This window comes from Nelumbo lutea, chromosome 2 (genome assembly GCF_056320005.1).
Source record: "Nelumbo lutea isolate HS-2025 chromosome 2, American lotus-T2T, whole genome shotgun sequence".
NCBI classification, from domain to species: Eukaryota; Viridiplantae; Streptophyta; class Magnoliopsida; order Proteales; family Nelumbonaceae; genus Nelumbo; species Nelumbo lutea.
In genome coordinates this window covers 48743848-48765067 of record NC_142685.1, presented here as the reverse complement: position 1 = coordinate 48765067, position 21220 = coordinate 48743848, and the positions used below count along the sequence as shown (strand labels likewise).

The following is a 21220-nucleotide window of genomic DNA, read 5'->3' as shown; positions in this document are numbered from 1 at the left end:
CAACAAGTATATCCCATTCGCCTCATGGCCACTCCCAATCGTCCTCTGAGACTTCAGGTCTTGAAAAACACAATAAGTAGGAAAGAAGGTTATGTTGCAGTTCATTGATTTGGTTAAACTACTAATAGATAAAAGGTTAGTGCTAAGTTTGGGAACATAAAAGACAAAGGATAATACAAGTGAATCAGAGGCTTTAATATTCCCCTTGCTAGAGATGGGAGCAAGAGACCCATCGGCAAGAGAAATCTTCTCTCTACCCGAGAGGAGCTGGTATGAACAAAAAAGGTTGGGTAGGCTAGTCATATGGTCTGATGCACCAGAATCTATAATCCAAGGAATTCTACGATTACCTAAGACTGTAGCATGATTTGCGGAAGCACGAATACCTGAATGGGCAAAAGCGGATGTAGAGGGGGTGCCTGAGGAGGAAGATGCAACAGTAGACTCCAAGTGATTTATCAACTTCCCATATCTCTCAAATTCTGCCTTCACTGCTACCAACTGTTCCACAACAGATTTTTCTTCACATTCAGGCACTGTGGCAACATTTGCATTTTTGGGTTTTCCAGACTAGCCACCCTTCTTAGAATTGTTGTTCTGAAACCTCTCAGGAAGAAGATCTGGATGAAGCTTCCAACAAGAATCCTTAGTAAGTTTCGGCTTCTTGCAGTATTCACATATCACTTCCTTTTTCTCATTCAGCCCCTTTGGTTTTATTCCAACATGTGCAAAATGTTCTGGAGGAGGTGGGGTCTGTAGTTGTACCTGTCGCCTGCTCTCTTCACTGCTCACCATAGAGTATTCCTGTGCAAGTGACACATCACCCTTGGCCAAGATGTTCTGCCTTGTAATATCAAATTCAGGATTGAGTCCTGTAAGGAACTCAAATACCCTGTTTCTTTCCACAAATTTCCTGAAAGTTTCGGCATCTTTGGTGCTTTCCCATACAAATGCTTCCATAACATCCAACTCCTGCCATAGTGACTTTAACATCGAAAAATAGACAGCCACACTCTTCTCCCCGTGTCTTAAATTCTTCACATCACTCTTTAGTTTGTAGGTTCTTGCAACATTTAACTTCTGAGAGTATGTCTCTGTCACACTATCCCAAATCTCCTTGGCTGAAGTCATCCACAGATAGTGTTGACTTATATGGGGCTGCATAGAATTTAGTAACCACCAAATAACTGTGTAGTTATCCCATATCCATTTCTCATATGTAGGGACAGACTCATCCGGCATCGCCTTACTACCCGTTAGAAACCCTAGTTTACTTCTACTACAGACATGGATCTTAATAGATTGTGCCTACGCAAGGTAATTTGTTCCATCAAGTTTAATTGTAGTCACTCTTATCAAAAAGGAATTTACCGGACCAACCCCCGACACCGGAATATGCTTCACCTCACTTCCAGATTGCTCCATCAATCAAACGAAAATAAAAAAACAATGTTTTTAACCTTTATAGACCTAACTAAGGTCAGTCAAGCACTCAAAAGCCCCAAAACTAGGGTTTCACCGTACCTGGCCTCCGGGGAGAAAGAGAGAAGAGGTAGCCGCTCAAACCAGAGCTATCCAAACCACTTCCAATTGTGGCCGCCCACTTTTGGAGATAAAAAGAAGCCCTCCAAGCCTTGAGCGCCACACCCAAACAACCTCTTCAGCCCGTAACCGGAAATTCTCTAGTTGGCTAGGGTTTTGGAAAAAAAAATGCAGTCCCACTTTCTTGGCAATCTTCGACCAGATTCTAACTCTCCAAACCCTCTATCAACTAGGCAAACAAGATCTCTGAATAATCAGCAATTTATCTCTCCCTACACCTTTTGATTAAAAAAAAAAAAAGGTGTATGGGAAAAAAAGAAAAAAAGGAAAACGAAAGAGAGACCTGTTTTGATACCAAGATGTGATGCAAACTAATAAAATCAGTAGAATATTTCAAAATAAAGCAAAAGAAATCAAAGAAGGAGACAACAAGAAGGAGGAAGATTGGAGAAGAAATGAGAAAGAAAGGAGGAGTTCGAATATCTCCTCTTTCCCCTACTCTAATCTTTTATAAAACTTACTTAAGTTACATAAATTACAAGGAGGCCCTTAAGTAGGCATCCACATCAGCACTAAACTTAGAAAAATATAAAAAGAGCTAAAGGCCCAAAAAGAAAACATAACATGAAAGAACTAATAAGAAATACACTAATGGGCTAGGGCCCATTCGACCCAGTCTCTCTCCAAGTTTTATAAGAAATCAGAATTTATCATAATCTTAATACTACAAAAAGGAGAATCAGTTTATTAAATTTATAATAAAACATAATGTATTATAACTTTAATATTTAAAAAAATCAGAATAAATGTATTTCTATTTATTAATAGTGTGAAATAAATATATTAGAATTTATAATAAATCAGAATTAAAAATAAGAAAAGAAAATATCGAATAACCTTGTAAAAACATCAAAATGCATAATAAATCAGTAAATCGTCATTTACTAATTTGTTATTGATCTTAGTTTCTTAGCTTTATATAATGGTTGGGAATAAGATAATAGTCTAGAAATATGTATTAATGCTTCTTTTATCATTTTACAAAATATCATTGCATATTTCCACAATGTCTCTAATTTTTACAATATTTCCCCTCGACATTCCCGACATATGTCCTATATTTTGGTAAGCGACATTTCCATCGACATCGATATTTTAAACCTTGGGGAAGAGGAAGTGAGAGGTTGGAGGGTAGGAAAGAACAATGCCCGGGTGATCCACTTACAGTTTGTTGATGACATCATAATCTTCTGTGAAGGGGGTGACAGGTGAGAAGTGAGGAATCTTAGAGCCTTGCTACAACACTTTGAGAATGTCTCCGATTTGAAGATAAACCTGGACAAGAGTTGTGTGGTAGGTGTTAATATGAATGAGAGGGTTCTTGAGTCTGTGGCGAATTGTTTAGGTTGTCTCATTTCTTCTTGGCCCTTGCAGTACTTAGGTCTCCCTCTAGGGGCTAACCCAAAGGAGAGTAGTTTTTGGACCCCAATTTTGGAAAAGCTTGAGAAAAGATTAGCTTCTTGGAAAAAGAACCACATCTCTTTGGGGGTAGAGTGACCTTATTGAGAACCACCCTAGCAAACTTGCCAGTCTTTTTTTCTCTATCTCCGGGATTCCTGTTAGGGAGGCTAAGAAGTAAGAGAGATTAATGAGAAATTTTCTTTGGGAGCCAGGGGAGGAAAAGAAAAATCACTTAATTAACTAGGAAATAGTTTGTAGGAGTAAAGAGGAGGGTGAACTGGAACTAGGAAGGCTAGTTCTCAAGAATCAAGCTCTCTTAGGAAAATGGTTGTGGAGGTAGCCCATAGAAAGGGAGAGGTTGTGGCATGAAATGATAGCTAGTATACATGGCATTTGGAAAATGGATGGGATGCTGGTGTGTCGCATCAAGTTTCGTTGGAAACTCTGTAGAAAACAATCCAGAGTATCCTCCCTCAATTTCTCAATTATGTCAGGTATAATTTCAACTCTAGTAACTCTGTTTTATTTTGGGAAGACATTTGGGCGGGTACCTTTGCCCTTAAGGACCGGTTCCCGTTTCTCTATTATCTTTCCCTCTACAAGGAAAAAGCTATCTCTCATTTTCTCCCAACACCTGCCTCACCCTCCTCCTTAAGTTGGGACTTTGGTTTATGTAGAGGCTTGAGGGATGATGAACTTTTTAATGTTTCAGACCTGTTCTCTTCTTGGTAGTGTTTTTTTGGACCCTCTTAGTTTGGATGAGAGATTATGGTCCCCTCATCCAAAAGGTTACTTCAGTTGTGCTTCCTTTTTTAAGGCCCTTTGCTCTTCCCTGGGACAGTTGGGTTTTCTGACCAAGGAAATATGGTCTAGACCTGTTCCACCGAAAATTACCATTTTCTGCTAGGAGGTGTTTTATAGAAAGATCAATACCTTGGACTGCTTGCAGAAGAAAAGGCCTTTCATGTGTTTGTCCCCTAACTGGTGTGTGTACTTTGCAGGGCTAGTGGTGAGGATTGCTCCCACTTACTTTTATCTTGTTCCTTTTCTGTTGCTATCTGGAGTTGGATTTTTGCTTTATTTAGGTGCAAGTGGAATCTGACCATAGACTTAAGTCAGCTGTTTGATCCTTCCTTTTTTGTGTGGCCTACAAAAAAAGGAAGAATTATGTGGAGATGTATTAGAGCAGCTGCCTTGTGGGCAATCTAGGAAGAAAGAAATGCAAAGTTATTCAAAGAAAATGAAAGAAGCATTCAGGCTATAGAGGATTGTATCTTGACTAGGTCCAATCATTGGTTGAGAACTATGGACTCTTTTCATACATTTTCTTTTGAGATAATATTTGGAGAAATTGGATAGCGGTGGCTAATAGTCATACGAGGAAGGATAGGATATCTGCAGTGTGGGTGCCTCCGCCTGAAGGTTGGGTAAAGCTGAATTTTGATGGTAGCAGCCAAGGAAACCCAGGCCCATCGGGGATAGAAGGGGTGCTGAGAGATAAGGACAGCAACATCTTAGCCTTGCTTTCAGGCCCCGTGGGAATAGGAGACTCAAATAGAGCTGAGATTTTAGTGGCTGTACAAGGTATTCAGATTGCAAAACAATTAGGAGTTCAGAATTTGGTAATTGAAGGAGACTCCAAAATTATTGTGGGATGGCTGACAGATCCAGGCTCAGCTATATGGTGATACAAAGACTTATTGAGGAAAGTTAATTGGCTCACAAGGAGCACGACGGTTACCTCTCTTTGGGTGGGAAGATCAAAAAATACCTTCGCGAACGGGTTGGCTAAGCAAGGGTCTTCAAGGGAACATTTATTTTGGGCTGCATTGTAATTTTTATTTCTGTTTTCTCCTGTTTTAATTTGATGTAATACTTTGTTAGGAGAGGTAACAGCTCGTGCCTCTCCATGGGTTTCCTGTAATGCCTTAATTCTCTGGTTTAACAAAATTATCTTCATTCATCAAAAAAACATGATATATTCTACATTTGACCTGATAATGGGTCTAATTTAATATATTAAAATAATCCTAGATGTTGTAATGGTCCCAAAATTATGGAATAACAGCAGGAATAACATGGGTGATGGCTAATAAATGATAAATAGCTTCTAGCTTTAGAAAGCAATAATTTCATTTATAACATAATAAACTATCACTGAACTTTGGCAGTGCTGTTAGTAATTTTTATAACAAATTGATATCCAATACTAAATCATGCTACTTCATTTCCTTCAGCAAGAACAATATTTCAACAAAAATTTAGAAGATTTAAACAAGGAGGTCAAATATCGGCACCTCTAGGAGTTCCCAATCAGTGGAATTGCATTATGCAAGTGCTATGAACAGCATTTCAGTTCTTCCCTTTCAGGCTCGTCATCTATAATGAGCATTCCTTTCCTTTGTGGAGTTGGCAAGAGGCCTTCAGAACTACTTTTCCTTTTCTGCAATGCTCCTACAAGAGACAACTATTAAAATCAATATTGTGAATAAACCCTAGTTGTTTCTAGGTCAATGTAGAGAAGAAGAAAGAAGAAAGAAAAGAGAAAGAAGAAGAAGAAGAAGAAGAAGAAGAAGAAGAAGAGGAGAAGAGTGTTCGGCCAGACTAGAAGAGAGGATGTTCAAAAGTCACTCTCCTAGCCGACCCACTTGACTTTTATTCACGAAAAACTTGAGTTACAAGAAAGACAATTTTGTCCCTCATAGAAGATGGGACACAACTTAAACTCAGATACAATAGACATTTCACTTTCAATAAGATACACCGGAATGACCAAAATACCACTGACTCGAGCATTCTAACACTCCCCCTCAAGCTGGAGAGTATATATCATATAGTCCCAGCTTGTTACAAATGTAATCTATTCTTCCCCGAGACAATCCTTTTGTGAAGATATATGCTCACTGATTTCCTGAGCTCACATGAGATGTAGTTATTACCCCACTTATCACTTTCTCTCTCACAAAGTGACAATCCACCTCAATATGTTTAGTTCTTTCATGGAAGACAGGATTCGATGAGATGTGAACAGCAGCTTGGTTATCACAGTATAGTTTCATGGGTTTGTCAATTGAGAAACCCATCTCCTGTAGTAGTTTCTTCAGCCATACTAGTTCACATGTGGTATGGGCCATAGCCCTGTACTCTGCTTCCGCACTACTTCTTGCCACCACTGTTTGCTTCTTGCTCTTCGAAGTTACAAGATTGCCACCCAGGAAGGTACAATACCCTGTGGTTGACCTTCTGTCTGATATAGAGCCAGCCCAATCAGCATCTATGTACCCTACTATCTCAAGAGGTCCTCCTTTTTGGTATAACAAACCACGACCTGGAGCACCCTTTAGGTACCTAACAATTCTCAGAACAGCTTCCCAGTGAGGAACCCGGGGATGTTGCATAAACTGACTCCACACTCACAGCAAATGATATATTTGGTCGGGTAATGGTCAAGTAGTTCAACTTTCCCACCAACCTTCTGTATCTTCCAGGATCATCAAACTCTTCACCTACATCCACACTTACCTTGGCATTGAGTTCCATAAGAGTCTCTGCTGGTTTAGCACCTAACAACCCTGTTTCTTCAAGTAGATCAAGAACATATTTCCTCTGACATAGGTTGGTCCCCTATTTTGACCTCGCAACTTCTATTCCTAAGAAATACTTTAGCTTCCCCAAATCTTTCGTATTGAAGTGGTCCTGTAAGAATTTTCTCAGCCTGTCAATTCCATTGCTGTCACTTCTAGTTATGACAATATCATCCACATACACGACTAGCAAGATTTTTCCATCTTTTGAGTTATAGCTAAACACGGAATGATCAACCTGACACTGTTTCATCCCAAAGGCCTTCACCACTTCACTGAACCTGCCGAACCATGCACGAGGAGATTGTTTCAGTCCATAGATTGCTTTTTTGAGCCTGCACACCTTACCAGCCTCCCCCTGAGCAACAAACCCTGGTGGTTGCTCCATATACACCTCCTCAACAAGATCACCATGTAGGAAGGCATTTTTTATGTCAAGTTGTAGGAGAGGCCAATCATACATAGTAACCAATGAGATCAACACCCGAAATGAACCAATTTTAGCCACAAGAGAGAATGTCCCCATATAGTCCACACCATATAACTGAGAATAGCCCTTGGCCACTAATCGTGCCTTCAATCGTACCACACTATCATCAGGAAGATGCTTCACTGTATAGACCCATTTACACCCAACAGTGTGCTTACCAGGAGGAAGGGTGGTGAGTTCCCACGTATGATTATGTTGTAGAGCAGAGAGTTCTTCTTCCATGGCTTGCCGCCACCCTGGAGAGGCAAGGGCTTCCTGTACAGTCTTGGGAATGGGAACAGATGAGAGTAATGATATAAACTTGCAATGAGAAGCAGAAAGGTGAGCAATGGAAACATAGTCTGAAATGAGATGAGAAGTACAAGTACGTTTACCTTTCCGCAAAGCAATAGGAGATGAAGATCTGAGGGAGGAGCAGTAGCAGGATCTGTCGGCAGGTGCTGAAGTGGAGGAGGAGTCGAAGCACTTCTACGAGTATACACTTGAGTAATTAGCGGCCTCTCTATAGTAACTGGCATATGATATGCATCTGCAATAGGAGTGGGAGCTACGGGAAGGGGGTCCACAACCGGAATAGGAAGAGAAACCACAGAGGGAGAAGAAGAGACCCCGACATTGGAGAAAAAATGAACTGACTCAAAGAAGGTGACATCAGGGCACACAAACGATTTATGAAACTTAGGGTTATAACACTTGTACCCTTTCTGAGTCCTTGAGTAGCCAAGAAAAATACACTTCGTAGCCCGAGCATCTAGCTTGTCTACTCCAGGCCCAAGTGCTGAACAAAACAAACATAGCCAAAGACTCTTGGGGTGAGAGGAAAGGGAGACAAAGTGGGGAACAACACGGAGAAAGGGAATTGACTTCCAAGGATTGACATGGGCATCCGATTTATTAAAAAACAGGATGTAAGAACAGCATCAGTCCAAAAGTGCTTTGGGACATGCATATTGATCATCAAGGACCGAGCAGTTTCAAGAAGATGTCTATTTTTCCGTTCAACTACACCGTTTTGTTGCGGGGTGTAGGCACAAGAAGTTTGATGAATTATTCCATGATGTTCTAGGTATTGCTGAAATGATGAGGAGATGTATTCTTTGGCATTATCGGAGCGAAGTATTTTCATATGAACACCAAATTGAGTGCGTATTTCAGCATGAAATTTCTGAAAAATAGAGAACAATTCACTACGATCTTTCATAAGATAGATCCATGTCATCCTTGAAAAGTCATCAACAAAGATTACAAAATACTTAAACCTATTGTATGACACCACTTTAACTGGACCCCATACATCAGAATGAACTAAAGCAAAAGGACTTGAGACACGACTATCAGTTCTTGGACTAAATGAGACTCGATGATGTTTTCCCAACTGACATGACTCACAATCTAATGATGAAAGATGACTCAAGGAAGGAACTAGCAGCTTCAAAGCCTTGAGAGAGGGATGATCAAGTCTGCAGTGCCATTTGAGAGGAGTAAGAGACGACTGAAAAGCCACTAGAGGGCCACCACCGGCTTCATGCCCTCCACCAATCTCCGTCCCCGTCTTGAGATCTTAAACACACAAGAAGAAGGATAGAAGGTTACAGAACAATTAAGGGACTTGGTTAGTCTACTAACAGACATAAGGTTAAAAGGGAACTTAGGAACATATAAAACAGATGCTAAAGACAATGAGGAGAGATCAACATCACCAACACCACAAATAGGAGATGTAGAACCATTAGCAAGTGTAACTGTCTGAGATGTGGAGGTGTGAGAAAGGGAAGAAAATACATCAGGAGTCCCAGACATATCGTCTGAGGCGCTAGAATCAATGATCCAGGGTGAGGCTTTGGAAGCTAAACAAGTCATACCTGAATGGGCAAGTGTAGCTGTGTTCTGCTGAGATGTTTGAAGGAACTGCTCATATATTGCCCGTGGTACACTCACCATTTCCTGCTTGGAAGCACAAGTGGGTGTGGAGGAGGTTGGAGCAGTTTGCTGGCTTTCAGTAAATGTGCTACTACTCTTAGATGTAACATGGTTAGCCCAAGTATTGGGTGGACCACGCAAATCATAGCAGAAATTAACTGTGTGCCCCTCTAAGCCACAATGGGTACATTTTCTCTAAGCATTACCCCTTCCTTTTCCACGGCCTCCCCCTGACTCACGACCTCCAGTCCGGCCACTGGCCCGGTTAAACATGTGTCCACCAAAGTTGCTTGGAGGACCACTGTTGCCACTACTACTTCTACTTCCATGACTACTCCCTTTAGTCACTACCAAACCAGATCTATCAGAGAAGGAAGAATGTTCCATTGGCTCAATGGATGTCCTCTTAAGACGGGCAAAAACTTCTTCAAGTGAGGGGAGAGCTGATCCCCCCAATATCTGTGCTCTGATAGGCTCATACTCAGCCTTCAGGCCCACAAGAAACCTACTCACATCAAGCTGTTCACGTTGCTGTTGTTGGATCTAGACATCTGATGTTAGAGGGTGATACACATTTAGCTCATTGCGGATGTTTCTCAAACTTGCATAATACTCTTCTAAGCTTCAAATTGAAGTACTCTTGGTATAACTGATATACCCTAGTTGTGTTGTCTTGTCCAGAGTACAACTTTTTAGCATGACCCCAGATCTCTTTGGTTGTATCTAGGAACATGAAGTTCACACTAACCTTTGGTTCCATGCTGTTCCAAAGTCATATCATTATCTGTGCATCATCTTGTTCCCAATCACTGAACCCAGGAGAATCAGAGAAAGGTTTCTCCTCCCTCACATGTTTTACTTTCCTCTTGGCCTTCAAGAACAGCTCCACAGATTTTGCCCATGGTACATAGTTCTCACCATTCAACTTGATGGATGTCATTTGAACACTTAGATAATCTGAAGAGAGCATGATGCCTGTTTTGTTGTCATTCCCAACTACAGTTGAAGCCATCTCAATTATGTCTCCTCTGAATATACACCACAATCTCACACTTGTCACAAGGCTTATCTCACTTACAATACCACCAACCCACTATCTTCAATTACACACTACACTCTAAAGCTGAAATCATTCAGTCAACACATCAAACACTTGGACTACACACTGTAGGACCATTTACCACCAACACACCACTACTGAAATTACTCAGTCATTTCATCGAACACTTGTTCTACATACTACAGAACTAATTACACACAAAGTCTAGGGGTTCACTTTTAAGTATTTAAAAACATAGATATGTCAGCCACAACAACACAATCAACACCACACCACTGCTGTCGTGGACATCAGCAGTCTACCACTCTTCTTTCAGCACACATGTGAGCAAGAAAACACAAAAAAAACATGATTGATATGTGTATCAGTTTCACCCAACACCACAACAACTAACTTTCGAAGCACACAAAAAAAATCAGCATTCATAATCCATTTCTGAACACACGACAGCAGTGTCCATACCTGTATACGACCAGCCCTCTTCGTACACTGAATAGAGGGTCTACCACTTCAATGACCACCACAGCACCGACCAGAGGCATTCTCACCTCCAGGCCCTCAAAACGACAACTCCTTTTCAGCCTTTTATCGAGTCTTCAATCAGATCAACTGTAGGATGATGAAACCTACTGTGAAGCTGGCGGCGAACCCAGGAAGAAGACAGTAGCAAGAAAATGAACACCAGACCTTAATGCTCTGATACCATGTGAACAAACCCTAGTTGTTTCTAGGTCAAAGTAGAGAAGAAGAAAGAAGAAAGAAAAGAGAAAGAGAAAGAAGAAGAAGAAGAAGAAGAAGAAGAAGAAGGGAGAAGAGTGTTCGGCCATACTAGAAGAGAGGATGTTCAAAAGTCACTCTCCTAGCCGACCCACTTGACTTTTATTCATGAAAAACTTGAGTTACAAGAAAGACAATTTTGTCCCTCATTGAAGATGGGACACAACTTAAACTCAGATAAAATAGATATTTCACTTTCAATAAGATACACCAGAATCACCAAAATACCCCTGACTCGAGCATTCTAACAAGTACCAACAATAAATTACATGTTTAGATGTTTCTTAACAGTAATGTTTCCCTTCAACTCCAATTGGTGAAGAATTCAAAACATAGCCTTAAATTATGCATTTGCCTCCTATCAAGTATGGTTGCAAGGCAAAATATACATAGGTTAATAGTAATAGGCTAACCCATTCATCATCACTACTTCAGATATGAAATATGGCTATAGCATCAAAACCAAATTGCACAGAGACCACATATATGACTTACGGGTTGCAATATCAAGGAAAACTTCATTTATCCCAGTACCAAGTTTTGCAGAAGTAACAAAAAGCTTTGCTCCAATTAATGTTGCATAGCTGCAACAGAAAATATCTTTAATTAAACAAACAGAAACATTACCCCAAAAAATAAAATAAAACAGACTAGCAGAACCAAAAGAAAGTTCAAACTATTGTAGAATGTAGCTTTTTTCTAAATACTTAGGCATTTAAGTTAAAACTAAAACACACATTGTAATACAATGCCCTCATACTGCAATCTTTTTTTTTTATGAGTAAAGAGATAAGATTCATTAATAGAGAATTAGGCATCACAAGCTTCCCATGGGGAGGCACGAGCTGCGTCCTCTCCTAATAGCAGGAAGAAAGACAAAGGAGAATAGATTACAGAAAACAGAAAACAGAAAACAGATTCAATCTACAATTGAGCCCAATATAAGCTTTCCCTGTTTACCACTTGCTTTGCAAGACCATCAGCCAAATTGTTTGCAGATCTCCCCACCCATTGTATGCTCACTGCCTAGCTCCTTGTCAGACAGTTGAATTTTTTAATTTCATTCTTAAAACACCTACAGAATCCGGGTTTTGTAGCCATCCCACTACCACCTTGGAGTCCCCATCTATTATTAGATGTTCCACACCTATCTGCACAGCTAGCTGTATTCCTTGGATAGCAGCTGCAAGTTCCGCCCTAGTGGAGTTTCCAGCTCCTATGGACCCCGAGTAGATAAGAACCACATTCCCAGCCTCATTCCTCAGTACCCCTCCCACCCCTGATGGACCTGGATTACCAAGATCACTTCCATTGAAGTTCAGCTTCAAAAAATTTTCAGGAGGGGGCTCCCAAGTTAAACTCACTTTAGTCTTTCTAGATAAACAATTAGCCACTGCTAACCAATTCCTCCAAATATCACTATATGAGAACTGATGGAATAAGTCCAGTGATTTTAGCCATGAGATCACCCTATTTAGAATGCAGTCCTTCATCTCTTCTAAATTTCTCTCCTTCTCTTGAAAGGTTCTGGTACTCCTTTCTTCCCACACAAACCAAAGCAACGCTGCTCTTGCACACCTCCACATAATTCTTCCTCTTTTGTGCTGCCAAGGGAGGAAAGCAGGGTCAAAAATCAAACTTGCATCCGCTGGCCTAACCAACCTGCACCCAAACAATGAGAAAAGCCACTCCCATAACTCTGCAGTAAATGAACAGGAAATTAGTAGATGGTTACAGTCCTCACCATGTGACTTGCAAAGGATACACCAAGAAGGTGAAAGACAAAGATAAGGTCTTCTCTTTTGTAGAATGTCTAAGGTGTTTATTTTCCCATAATGCACTTCCCAACAAAAAGCCATAACCTTAGGGGGAACAGGCCTACACCAGATTTCCTTAAACGGAAAAGGCCGAGTGGGGTTAGATTGAGCAATGGATTTAAAGAAAGAAGCACAAGAGAAAGATCCATTTGGTCTGGGTGTCCAGATCCGTTTGTCGGGTTCAGAAGGATCTAAACACACTATATCAAATACGTTTAGCAAATTTGTTAGGGACACAATTTCCTCTTCCCTTAGACCTCTATGAAACCCAAAATCCCAATTTGGTGTTAATGAATTATTCATTAAGGAGCAAAACTTTGAGATAGACTCCTTTTTTGTACCTTGAAACAGAGAACAAAGAAGAGTAGAGGTCCTTCAATGGAGCCTTTCCAACCCAGGTATCCTCCCAAAAAAGAACAGAATTACCATTACAAACATCATTCCTGACAAAATTGAGAAAATGAGGAAGGATGCCATGAATAGCTTTCCAAGGAGTTGCCAAGGTTGCCTGTCATGATACTCTAGCATCCCACCCATTATCAGAGCGACCATGGATACTACCCACCACCTCATGCCAGAGCCTCTCTCTCTCCACTGGCAAAGAAGAGTAGAGGTCCTTCAATGGAGCCTTTCCAACCCAGGTATCCTCCCAAAAAAGAACAGAATTACCATTACAAACATCATTCCTGACAAAATTGAGAAAATGAGGAAGGATGCCATGAATAGCTTTCCAAGGAGTTGCCAAGGTTGCCTGTCATGATACTCTAGCATCCCACCCATTATCAGAGCGACCATGGATACTACCCACCACCTCATGCCAGAGCCTCTCTCTCTCCACTGGCCACCTCCACAGCCACTTCCCCAACAGTGCTTTATTTTTTTTAATCAAATTCCCTACCCAATCCTCCCTCCTCTTTATTCTGGCATACAATCTCCCATTTTATGAAGTGATCCTTTTTACCTTCTCCCAGCTCCCAGAGAAAATCTCTCATCACTTTCTCTAGCTTCCTAGCTTCCCTAAGTGGTATCCTAAACACGAGTAGGAAATAGGTTGGTAGGTTAGCTAATGTGGCTCTATCAACGTGATTCTTCCCCCCAAAGAAATATAGTTTCTCCTCCAAGAAGTCAATTTCTTTTGAAACCTCTCCACCACTGAACACCAAAAACTACTTTCCCTAGGGTTTGCCCCTAACGGAAGCCCCAACTAGGTCATAGGCCATGATGAAATGGAACACCCTAAGCTTCTTGCTATAGCCTCCACCTAACTGTCCTCCAAGTTAACCCCAACCACACAACCCTTCCCAAAGTTGACACTCAAATTTGACACCCTCTCAAAATTCCTAACCAAATCCTTGAGATTTCTCACTTTCTCAATATCGTCCCCTTCACAAAAAATCAAAATATCATCTGCAAATTGGAGATGAGTGACCGGAATACCATCCCTACCCATCCTCCACCCTTTAATCACTTCTTCTCTGTCAACCTTTGAGATCATTCTACTAAGCACCTCTGCTATTAGAGTGAAGAGGAAGGGTGATAGAGGGTCCCCTTGCCTGATACCTCTATAAGCTGGGAAAAAGTCCTTCACCACTCCATTAACCAAGACAAAGTAATGGCATGAACTCACACATCCGAAGATCCAAATGCACCACTTATTCCCGAAGCCACAATTTCTCATTACCTGTACCAAGAAGTGTCAGTCCACCAAATCATAGGCCTTCTCCAGATCCAACTTACAAACAAAGCCTCTTCTTTTCAATCTCCTCATATCCTCCACACACTCACTAGCAACTAGGATTTGATCTATTATTTGTCTTCCTTGAACAAAAGCCCCTTAGGCTTGGCTTATTAGAGATAGGAGAACTACTTTCAGCCTCAAAGGAAACACCTTAACCAATATTTTGTAAATGCTAGTTACCAAACTAATTGGCCTGTAATCCTTAGGGTGGGTAGCATCTGGTTTCTTGGGGACTAAGGCCAAAAAAGTGGCATTGACTCCCGGGCTTACTATATGATTCTTGACAAATTCCTTAATAGCGTCACATAAATCCTCTTTCAAAATGTCCCAACAATCTTGGTAGAAAGCCATAGTAAAACCATCCGAACTTGGCGCCTTATATCCATCATGAACAATGCCCTCCTGATCTCCTCTTCTTCAATGTTCCTTTCCAACCACCTTGCTTTTTCTCCATCTAACCTCGGCCATTCCAATCCTTCTATAGGCACCCTCTCATTCAATGTCCTTCTAAAGATAGCTTTAAAATGGTCTACAAAGGTTCCAGCTATCTCCTCCTGATTAGTAATTACCTGCCCTTCTACCTCTAATCTATCCACTAAGTTCTTCCTCCTTCTACCATTTGCCAACTCATGAAAGAATCTAGTATTCCCATCTCCCTCCTTAATCCACTTATGCCTTGACTTCTGCCTCCAATGGATCTCTTCTCTAAGTAGAACCTCTTCTAGATCCTTTTTTAATTGCCTTCTTGATTCTCTATCCTGCCCACTCAACAATCCTTGGGCTTCCCTCTCATCCAGCTCTTCAATTGTGTGAATAAGATTGGCTTTTGTTCCTCTACCCTACCAAAGTGATCTTTATTCCACTCCTTCAACATGACTTAGTCTCTAGCTTTTGATGGAATTTGATTCCTTTCCACTTTATTCCCCTTAACTCCTCATACTGCAATATTTTAAAGCCTTGTATATAGATTTACCAAGAGAACAGTTGCTATTTCACCATTACCTTCATGTCAAAATTTCATTTTTCATTATTTGTCTTCTTTTTTCCAAAAAAATACTTATTTCCTTTTTTATTTTTAAAATTTTAAGATACCATCTATTCATTCATTACTAGAGAATGACCACCCCATACTAAGTGCGGGGCCAATATTCATATAATTTTGTTTGACACCCATTATCTATGTTGTAAATTTAGGTTATTTTTTATTTGACATTTTTTATATGTAGACTTGTTATTTAATTTAAGAGATTAAATCAGGTTTTATATTTCTAAACGATAATCCACTTTATGGATCTTACGTCATTTGAAATGAGTTTTTTTTCTATCTTTAGTGGAGGTAACTACCATTTGAAACTCATACTTCTTCATCTTCTTTTTTTTTTTTTTTGGAGAATGGGTGGACACACGTCTTAGGCAAATTGCCGATGATATGTATCGCACTTACAGCTTCAGAACATGAATATCTATAACCGGTGTACTATATCATGATTAAGATATTCCATTCAATCATGTCAGAGAAGTATTTTGACAATAAATTTATCTATCTATAAAAAAAAAAAAAAAAAGAGAAAATCCATAATAATTTTGTAGGATCCCCCAAAAAAATGAAATGAAGACCTTGACGGAGCTATGATTGCAAAATGGCTCTACAATCACATAAGATGAATGATCAATGTAAAAGAATGAAAATCAGACAGCATACCGAACTAATAGAATAGAGCAGTTAATTGAATGGCATTAATAATAATAATATCACTTATATCCTATGATGTCTCTAAAGGTTTGCCTTAAAGTTTCCGTCTCTAAAAATACCCTAAAAATGGATACTCTGGAAAACTCCCTCCTATCTACCTAAAACCACCCATTGAAACTCTGCACTCTTTTCCTTGCTAGATCTTCTTTCCCACTCAAGGTGATCAAACTCTTTATCTCAATGACAATTGGGCCCCTTTTTCCTTTTTCCGTTTTCCTTTTCTGTTCCTTTTGAATCAACAACAGGAAATACAGAAGAAATGGGGACTACTTGCTCCTGATTTGTAATAGTAGTCGATCTAGACTACAATCAGTCTTGAATTTAAAAGAAAAAAGGATGAAAAAATTGAAGAGAAGAAGAAGAGAAGAAGTACACGAAGAGAGTTTCAGAAAAAGAGAGGGAAGGTTATGATTTCTGCCAACCCACTCTTAGTATTTATATAACTGCAAAAGGGCTGAATTGCCCTTATTGCTTACATGGCAAATAGAATAAGAAATAACTAATAATAAAGCTGAAATAACTAACTGAAATAACTACCAACTAACACTGTCATATCTAACAGAGATATTGCTGCCATACGAACACTATGGGGACCACATCAGTGGGGGCCCACATCAGTGTTCTCTACACTCCCCCTCAAGTTGGGAATAGATATTTGTCATTCCCAAATTGCATAGATCTGCCTCTAACTTCTTCCTTGGAATCGCCTTGGTGAGAAGATCTACAAGCTGCATGCTGGAAGTGATATATGGAAGACACTTCTTGAGATGAAACCCTTTCTCTAACAAAATGTTGGTCTACTTCAATATGCTTAATTCTGTCATGTTGTACTGGATTATGAGATATATTAATAGCAGCCTGATTATCACAATACAGCACTAAGGGCTTCTCATAAGCAACACCCAACTCCTCAAATAGTGATTTCAACCATAGGATTTCAGCCACACCATTAGCCATAGACCTGTATTCAGCTTCTACACTAGAACGAGAAACAACACTCTGCTTCTTACTCCTCCAGGAGACCAGGTTACCTCCTACAAAAGCACAATATCTAGAGGTAGACCTTCTATCATCAACACTCCCAGCCCAATCGACATCTATATAAACCTCCATCTTCATGTGATTATTATTCTTGAATAGTATACATCTACCTAGGCACCTCTTCAAATATGCTAATATCCTCTCAACTGCAAGTAAGTGAGTAGTCCTAGGAGAGTGCATATACTGACCGACAATGCTGACCGCATAACTGATGTCCGGTCGTGTGAGACAAAGATAGAGGAGTTTTCCAACTAACCAATGGAACATAGCTTTATCTTCAAGTGGCTCTCCACCCTCTGCACTGATCTTGTGATTCTGTTCAATAGGTGTATCTGCAGACTTAACACCTAACTTTCCAGTTTCTTCCAACAAATCTAGAACATACTTTCTTTGAGAAACAAAAATCCCGTGTATAGATCTAGCTACCTCAATACCCAAGAAGTATCGTAGCTCTCCCAGATCTTTCACCTCAAATTCTTGATGAAGGAGTTGTTTGAGAGACTCAATCTCACTGTTATCATTCCTTGTCACTACAATATCATCCACATATACAGCAAGCAAGGTCAAAGAAGAGTCCACTTTCTTAATGAACAATGTATGGTCTAACTGGGCATGTACATAGCCGAATCTGTAAAGGGCTTGTCTGAGCCTATCAAACCAAGCTTTTGGGGACTGTTTGAGTCCATACAAGACTTTATTCAACCGGCAAACCTTCTTTCCTATTTCTGCATTATAAAATCCAAGAGGCAACTGCATGTAGACTTCCTCGTACAAGTCTCCATTAAGGAAGGCATTTTTAACATCCATCTGGAACAAGGGCCACAAGTAACTGGCTACAAGGGACAATAAAACCCTAATAGTGGTCATCTTTGCTACTGGAGCAAAAGTCTCCAAGTTCTATACCATAAGTCTGAGTAAATCCCTTTGCAACTAACTGAGCCTTATACCTTTCAATGGAACCATCAGCATTATGTTTTACAGTAAATACCCATCTAAATCCAACCGGTTTCTTCCCTTTAGGCTGGTCAACTAGCTCCCAAGTATTATTCCTCAGAAGAGCATCCATTTCAACCTTCATTGCATCTTTCCACTCGGGAACTGACAAGGCCTCCTGCACTGTTTTGGGGATAGGAATATCAGCAATAGATGTGAGGAAGGACCTGTAAGAGGGGAACAGGTGATCATAGGACAAGAACTAGGAAATGCAATGGGTTGTGGATGTGCTGCAACGTCATTTGCCTTTACGAACTGCAATGGGAAGGTCAATGTCATCCAAAGGAGGTAAAGGCTCAACAGTGGAAGGTATCTCAGTGGAACCTGGATCTGACAAAGGAACTGCAGTACCTGGATCTGGATCCGTAGAAGGAACTGGGGCTGGCCTGGACTGCTGATGACCGAAATCAACCTGCCTCCACCGCCTGTAATAGACTCTCAAATCCCAGCACCTCTGACACCCCTCCCCATTACATCCCTCATCACTCAATGGAACAAGTAAAGGAACTTCTGATGAGTTAACCCCACACTCACTACTCTCCCCCTGAGGAGAAACCCTAGGATAATAGGGTACATCCTCGAAGAAAGTGACATCCATATAGACAAATCTTCTCCCAGAAGTGGGTTCATAGCAGCAATATCCCTTTTGAGTTTGTGCATAACCGAGAAAAATACATTTGGAGGCCTTAGGGTCAAATTTGGAATGATGAGGTCCAATAATCTAAACCAAGCAAGTACAACCAAAGGTTTTGAGGGGAATAGTAAACAAGTATTTATCAGGGTATAGGAGGGTAAATGGAGGCTTCATGTCAAAAACTCGTGAAGGAACTCGGTTAATGAGATACACTGCTGTAAGAATAGCATCTCCCCATAAACGAATAGGCACATTGGAGTTAAACATGATGCTTCTGGCCACTTCCAATATGTGCATATTCTTCCTCTCAGCAACCCCATTCTGTTGTGGTGTATGAAGACAAGTACTTTGATGGATAATCCCATGGTCAAGCAAATAAGAGGTTGATTGGTTGGCAAAGTATTCTTTCGCATTATCGGATCTGAAGATTTTGATTTTGATCCCAAATTGGGTTAAAATCATCTGATGAAAGATCCGGGTCAAAACAGGAACCTCATCTCGAGAACGCATTAGGTAAACCAAAGAAAAACGGGTATAGTCATCAACAAATAACAAGAAATATCAGTACCCCACCCCCCCATAGCAATGATGTGGTAAGGACCCCAAACATTGGTATGCACAATATCAAAAGCACTATTACTTCTTTTATTACTCAATGAATACGATGTTCTATAATGCTTTGCAAGCTCACGACTCTCACATCTCAAACTGGACATCTGAACAGACTCAAATAAATCAAGAAACAAACTCTTCAAAGACCGAAAAAATAAATGACCCAACCGATTATGCCAAAGCATAACCTGACTAACAGACTGGGAAACAAAAGACTTCCTATCTTCACTATCTTCCCAATGTGAACTCTCTCCAAGCAGATTGATTTTATTCGTCTCATAACCAGTTCCAACCACCTTCCTTGTCTCCAAGTCCTAAAAAACACATCGGTCAAGAAAAAAGGTTACTGAACAATTCTGATGTTTTGTAATGCTACTGACTGAAAGTAAGTTAGTATTAAGCTTAGGAACATGCAGAACTGAAGATAAGGAGATGGTATTAGACAACTTGATGTCTCCCTTGCCAGAAATTGGAACAAGGGAACCATCAGCAATGGACACTTTATCTTTTCCAGAAGATAAGTGATAGGTAGTGAACAGTGATGACAAGCTAGTCACATGGCCAGATGCACCTGAGTCTATTACCCAACAATGTTTAGTGTTACCTAGAGCTGAAGCATGATAAGCTAAGGCCCGAGTACCTGAATGAGCAAAAGCTGATGTGGGAGATGATGGCGGCTAAGATGATTGAGCTGAATTGCCAACTTCCTTTTCCAACTGAATCAGGGCAGCCCGGACAGTAGCTAGGGTGTCTAGAGGTGTGCCTTTTGTGCCCGATGAGGAGATACAATCAGTATTAACAGCCATATTAGCATTACCCATTTTGTTCCTGAGTTTTGCTGGGACTAAATGAGGGTGCAGCTTCCAACAGGTGTCCTTAGTATGCTTGGGTTTCTTGCAATATTCACATACTAGATCCCGTTTATCTTCCTTCTTTATATCCATCTCCGTATCACCCCAAACTTAGGTTTGACTGCTGCCAAGGCTGGTGGGAAGGGCTGATGCTGCATCATAACCTTTCTCCTAGTCTCTTCACTATGCACTAAGGAGTAGGCTTGTAATAGGGTCACACTGTCTCTTGTCAGTAGTTGTTGTCTCACAATATCATACTCAGGATTCAAACTAGCTAGGAACTCAAAAACCCTATTATTCTCAACCTGCTTTCTATGAGTTTGTGCATCCTTCTGGCTTTCCCACTCAAGTGTTTCTTGGTGGTCAATTTCATGCCACAAAGATTTCAGTGTAGAGAAGTAAACCGAAACCGGTTTCTCTCCTTGCTTAAGGTTGTTAACCTCACATTTCAGTTCATAAGCCCTAGCAACATTAAGAGGTTGGGAGTAGGTCTCTTTCACGACATCCCAAATTTCCTTAGTTGTTTTCGCCCACAAATAGTTCCGGCTGATATGTGGCTGCATAGAGTTGCACAACCATGTCATAACCAAATAGTTCTCCTGAACCCATTTGGTATAGGTTTGGTCCTCCTTAGTTGGTTCTTTCACATCTCCCAACAAGTAGCTCAGTTTTCCCCTACCCCCAATGGCCATCATTGCCGATTGAGCCCATTCTAGGTAGTTTGATCCATCAAACTTAACTGCTGCAATCTGAAAGGTATTCTCAGACATGTTACCAGAATTGCTAGCCCCAAAAACACCTTCCCCTTGATTCTTGAACTCCATTCTTGATCAAGAATTAATAACAAACCCTTTTTTAATTACTGTAATAGGAGAAACAGCACCCAAACAACTGATAACAACCGGCCTAGGTCTTCCAAAGAACACAGAAAACAGAATTCTGAATGA

The 21220-nt window shown here is 40.5% G+C and overlaps 1 protein-coding gene across 6 annotated transcripts in view; it reads right to left on the bottom strand.

Moving 5' to 3' along the window:
- Positions 1–21220, bottom strand: part of LOC148870501 (uncharacterized) — a 50170-nt gene that overhangs the window by 6410 nt on the left and 22540 nt on the right. For 3 of the 6 annotated variants that reach the window (XR_016107221.1, XM_088969708.1, XM_088969710.1), the window contains 2 exons: positions 11330–11418; positions 5301–5457 (listed from right to left, as the gene is read on the bottom strand). Coding sequence is in view for 3 of the 6 variants with exons in the window: in XM_088969708.1 (XP_088825834.1) it covers positions 5342–5457; positions 11330–11418 (205 nt within the window). In the remaining 3 variants the exon portion in view is untranslated. Of the gene's footprint in view, positions 1–3936; positions 4151–5300; positions 5458–11329; positions 11419–21220 lie in introns of all 6 variants that reach the window. The other 3 variants (XR_016107222.1, XR_016107220.1, XM_088969709.1) reach the window with 2 other exon arrangements.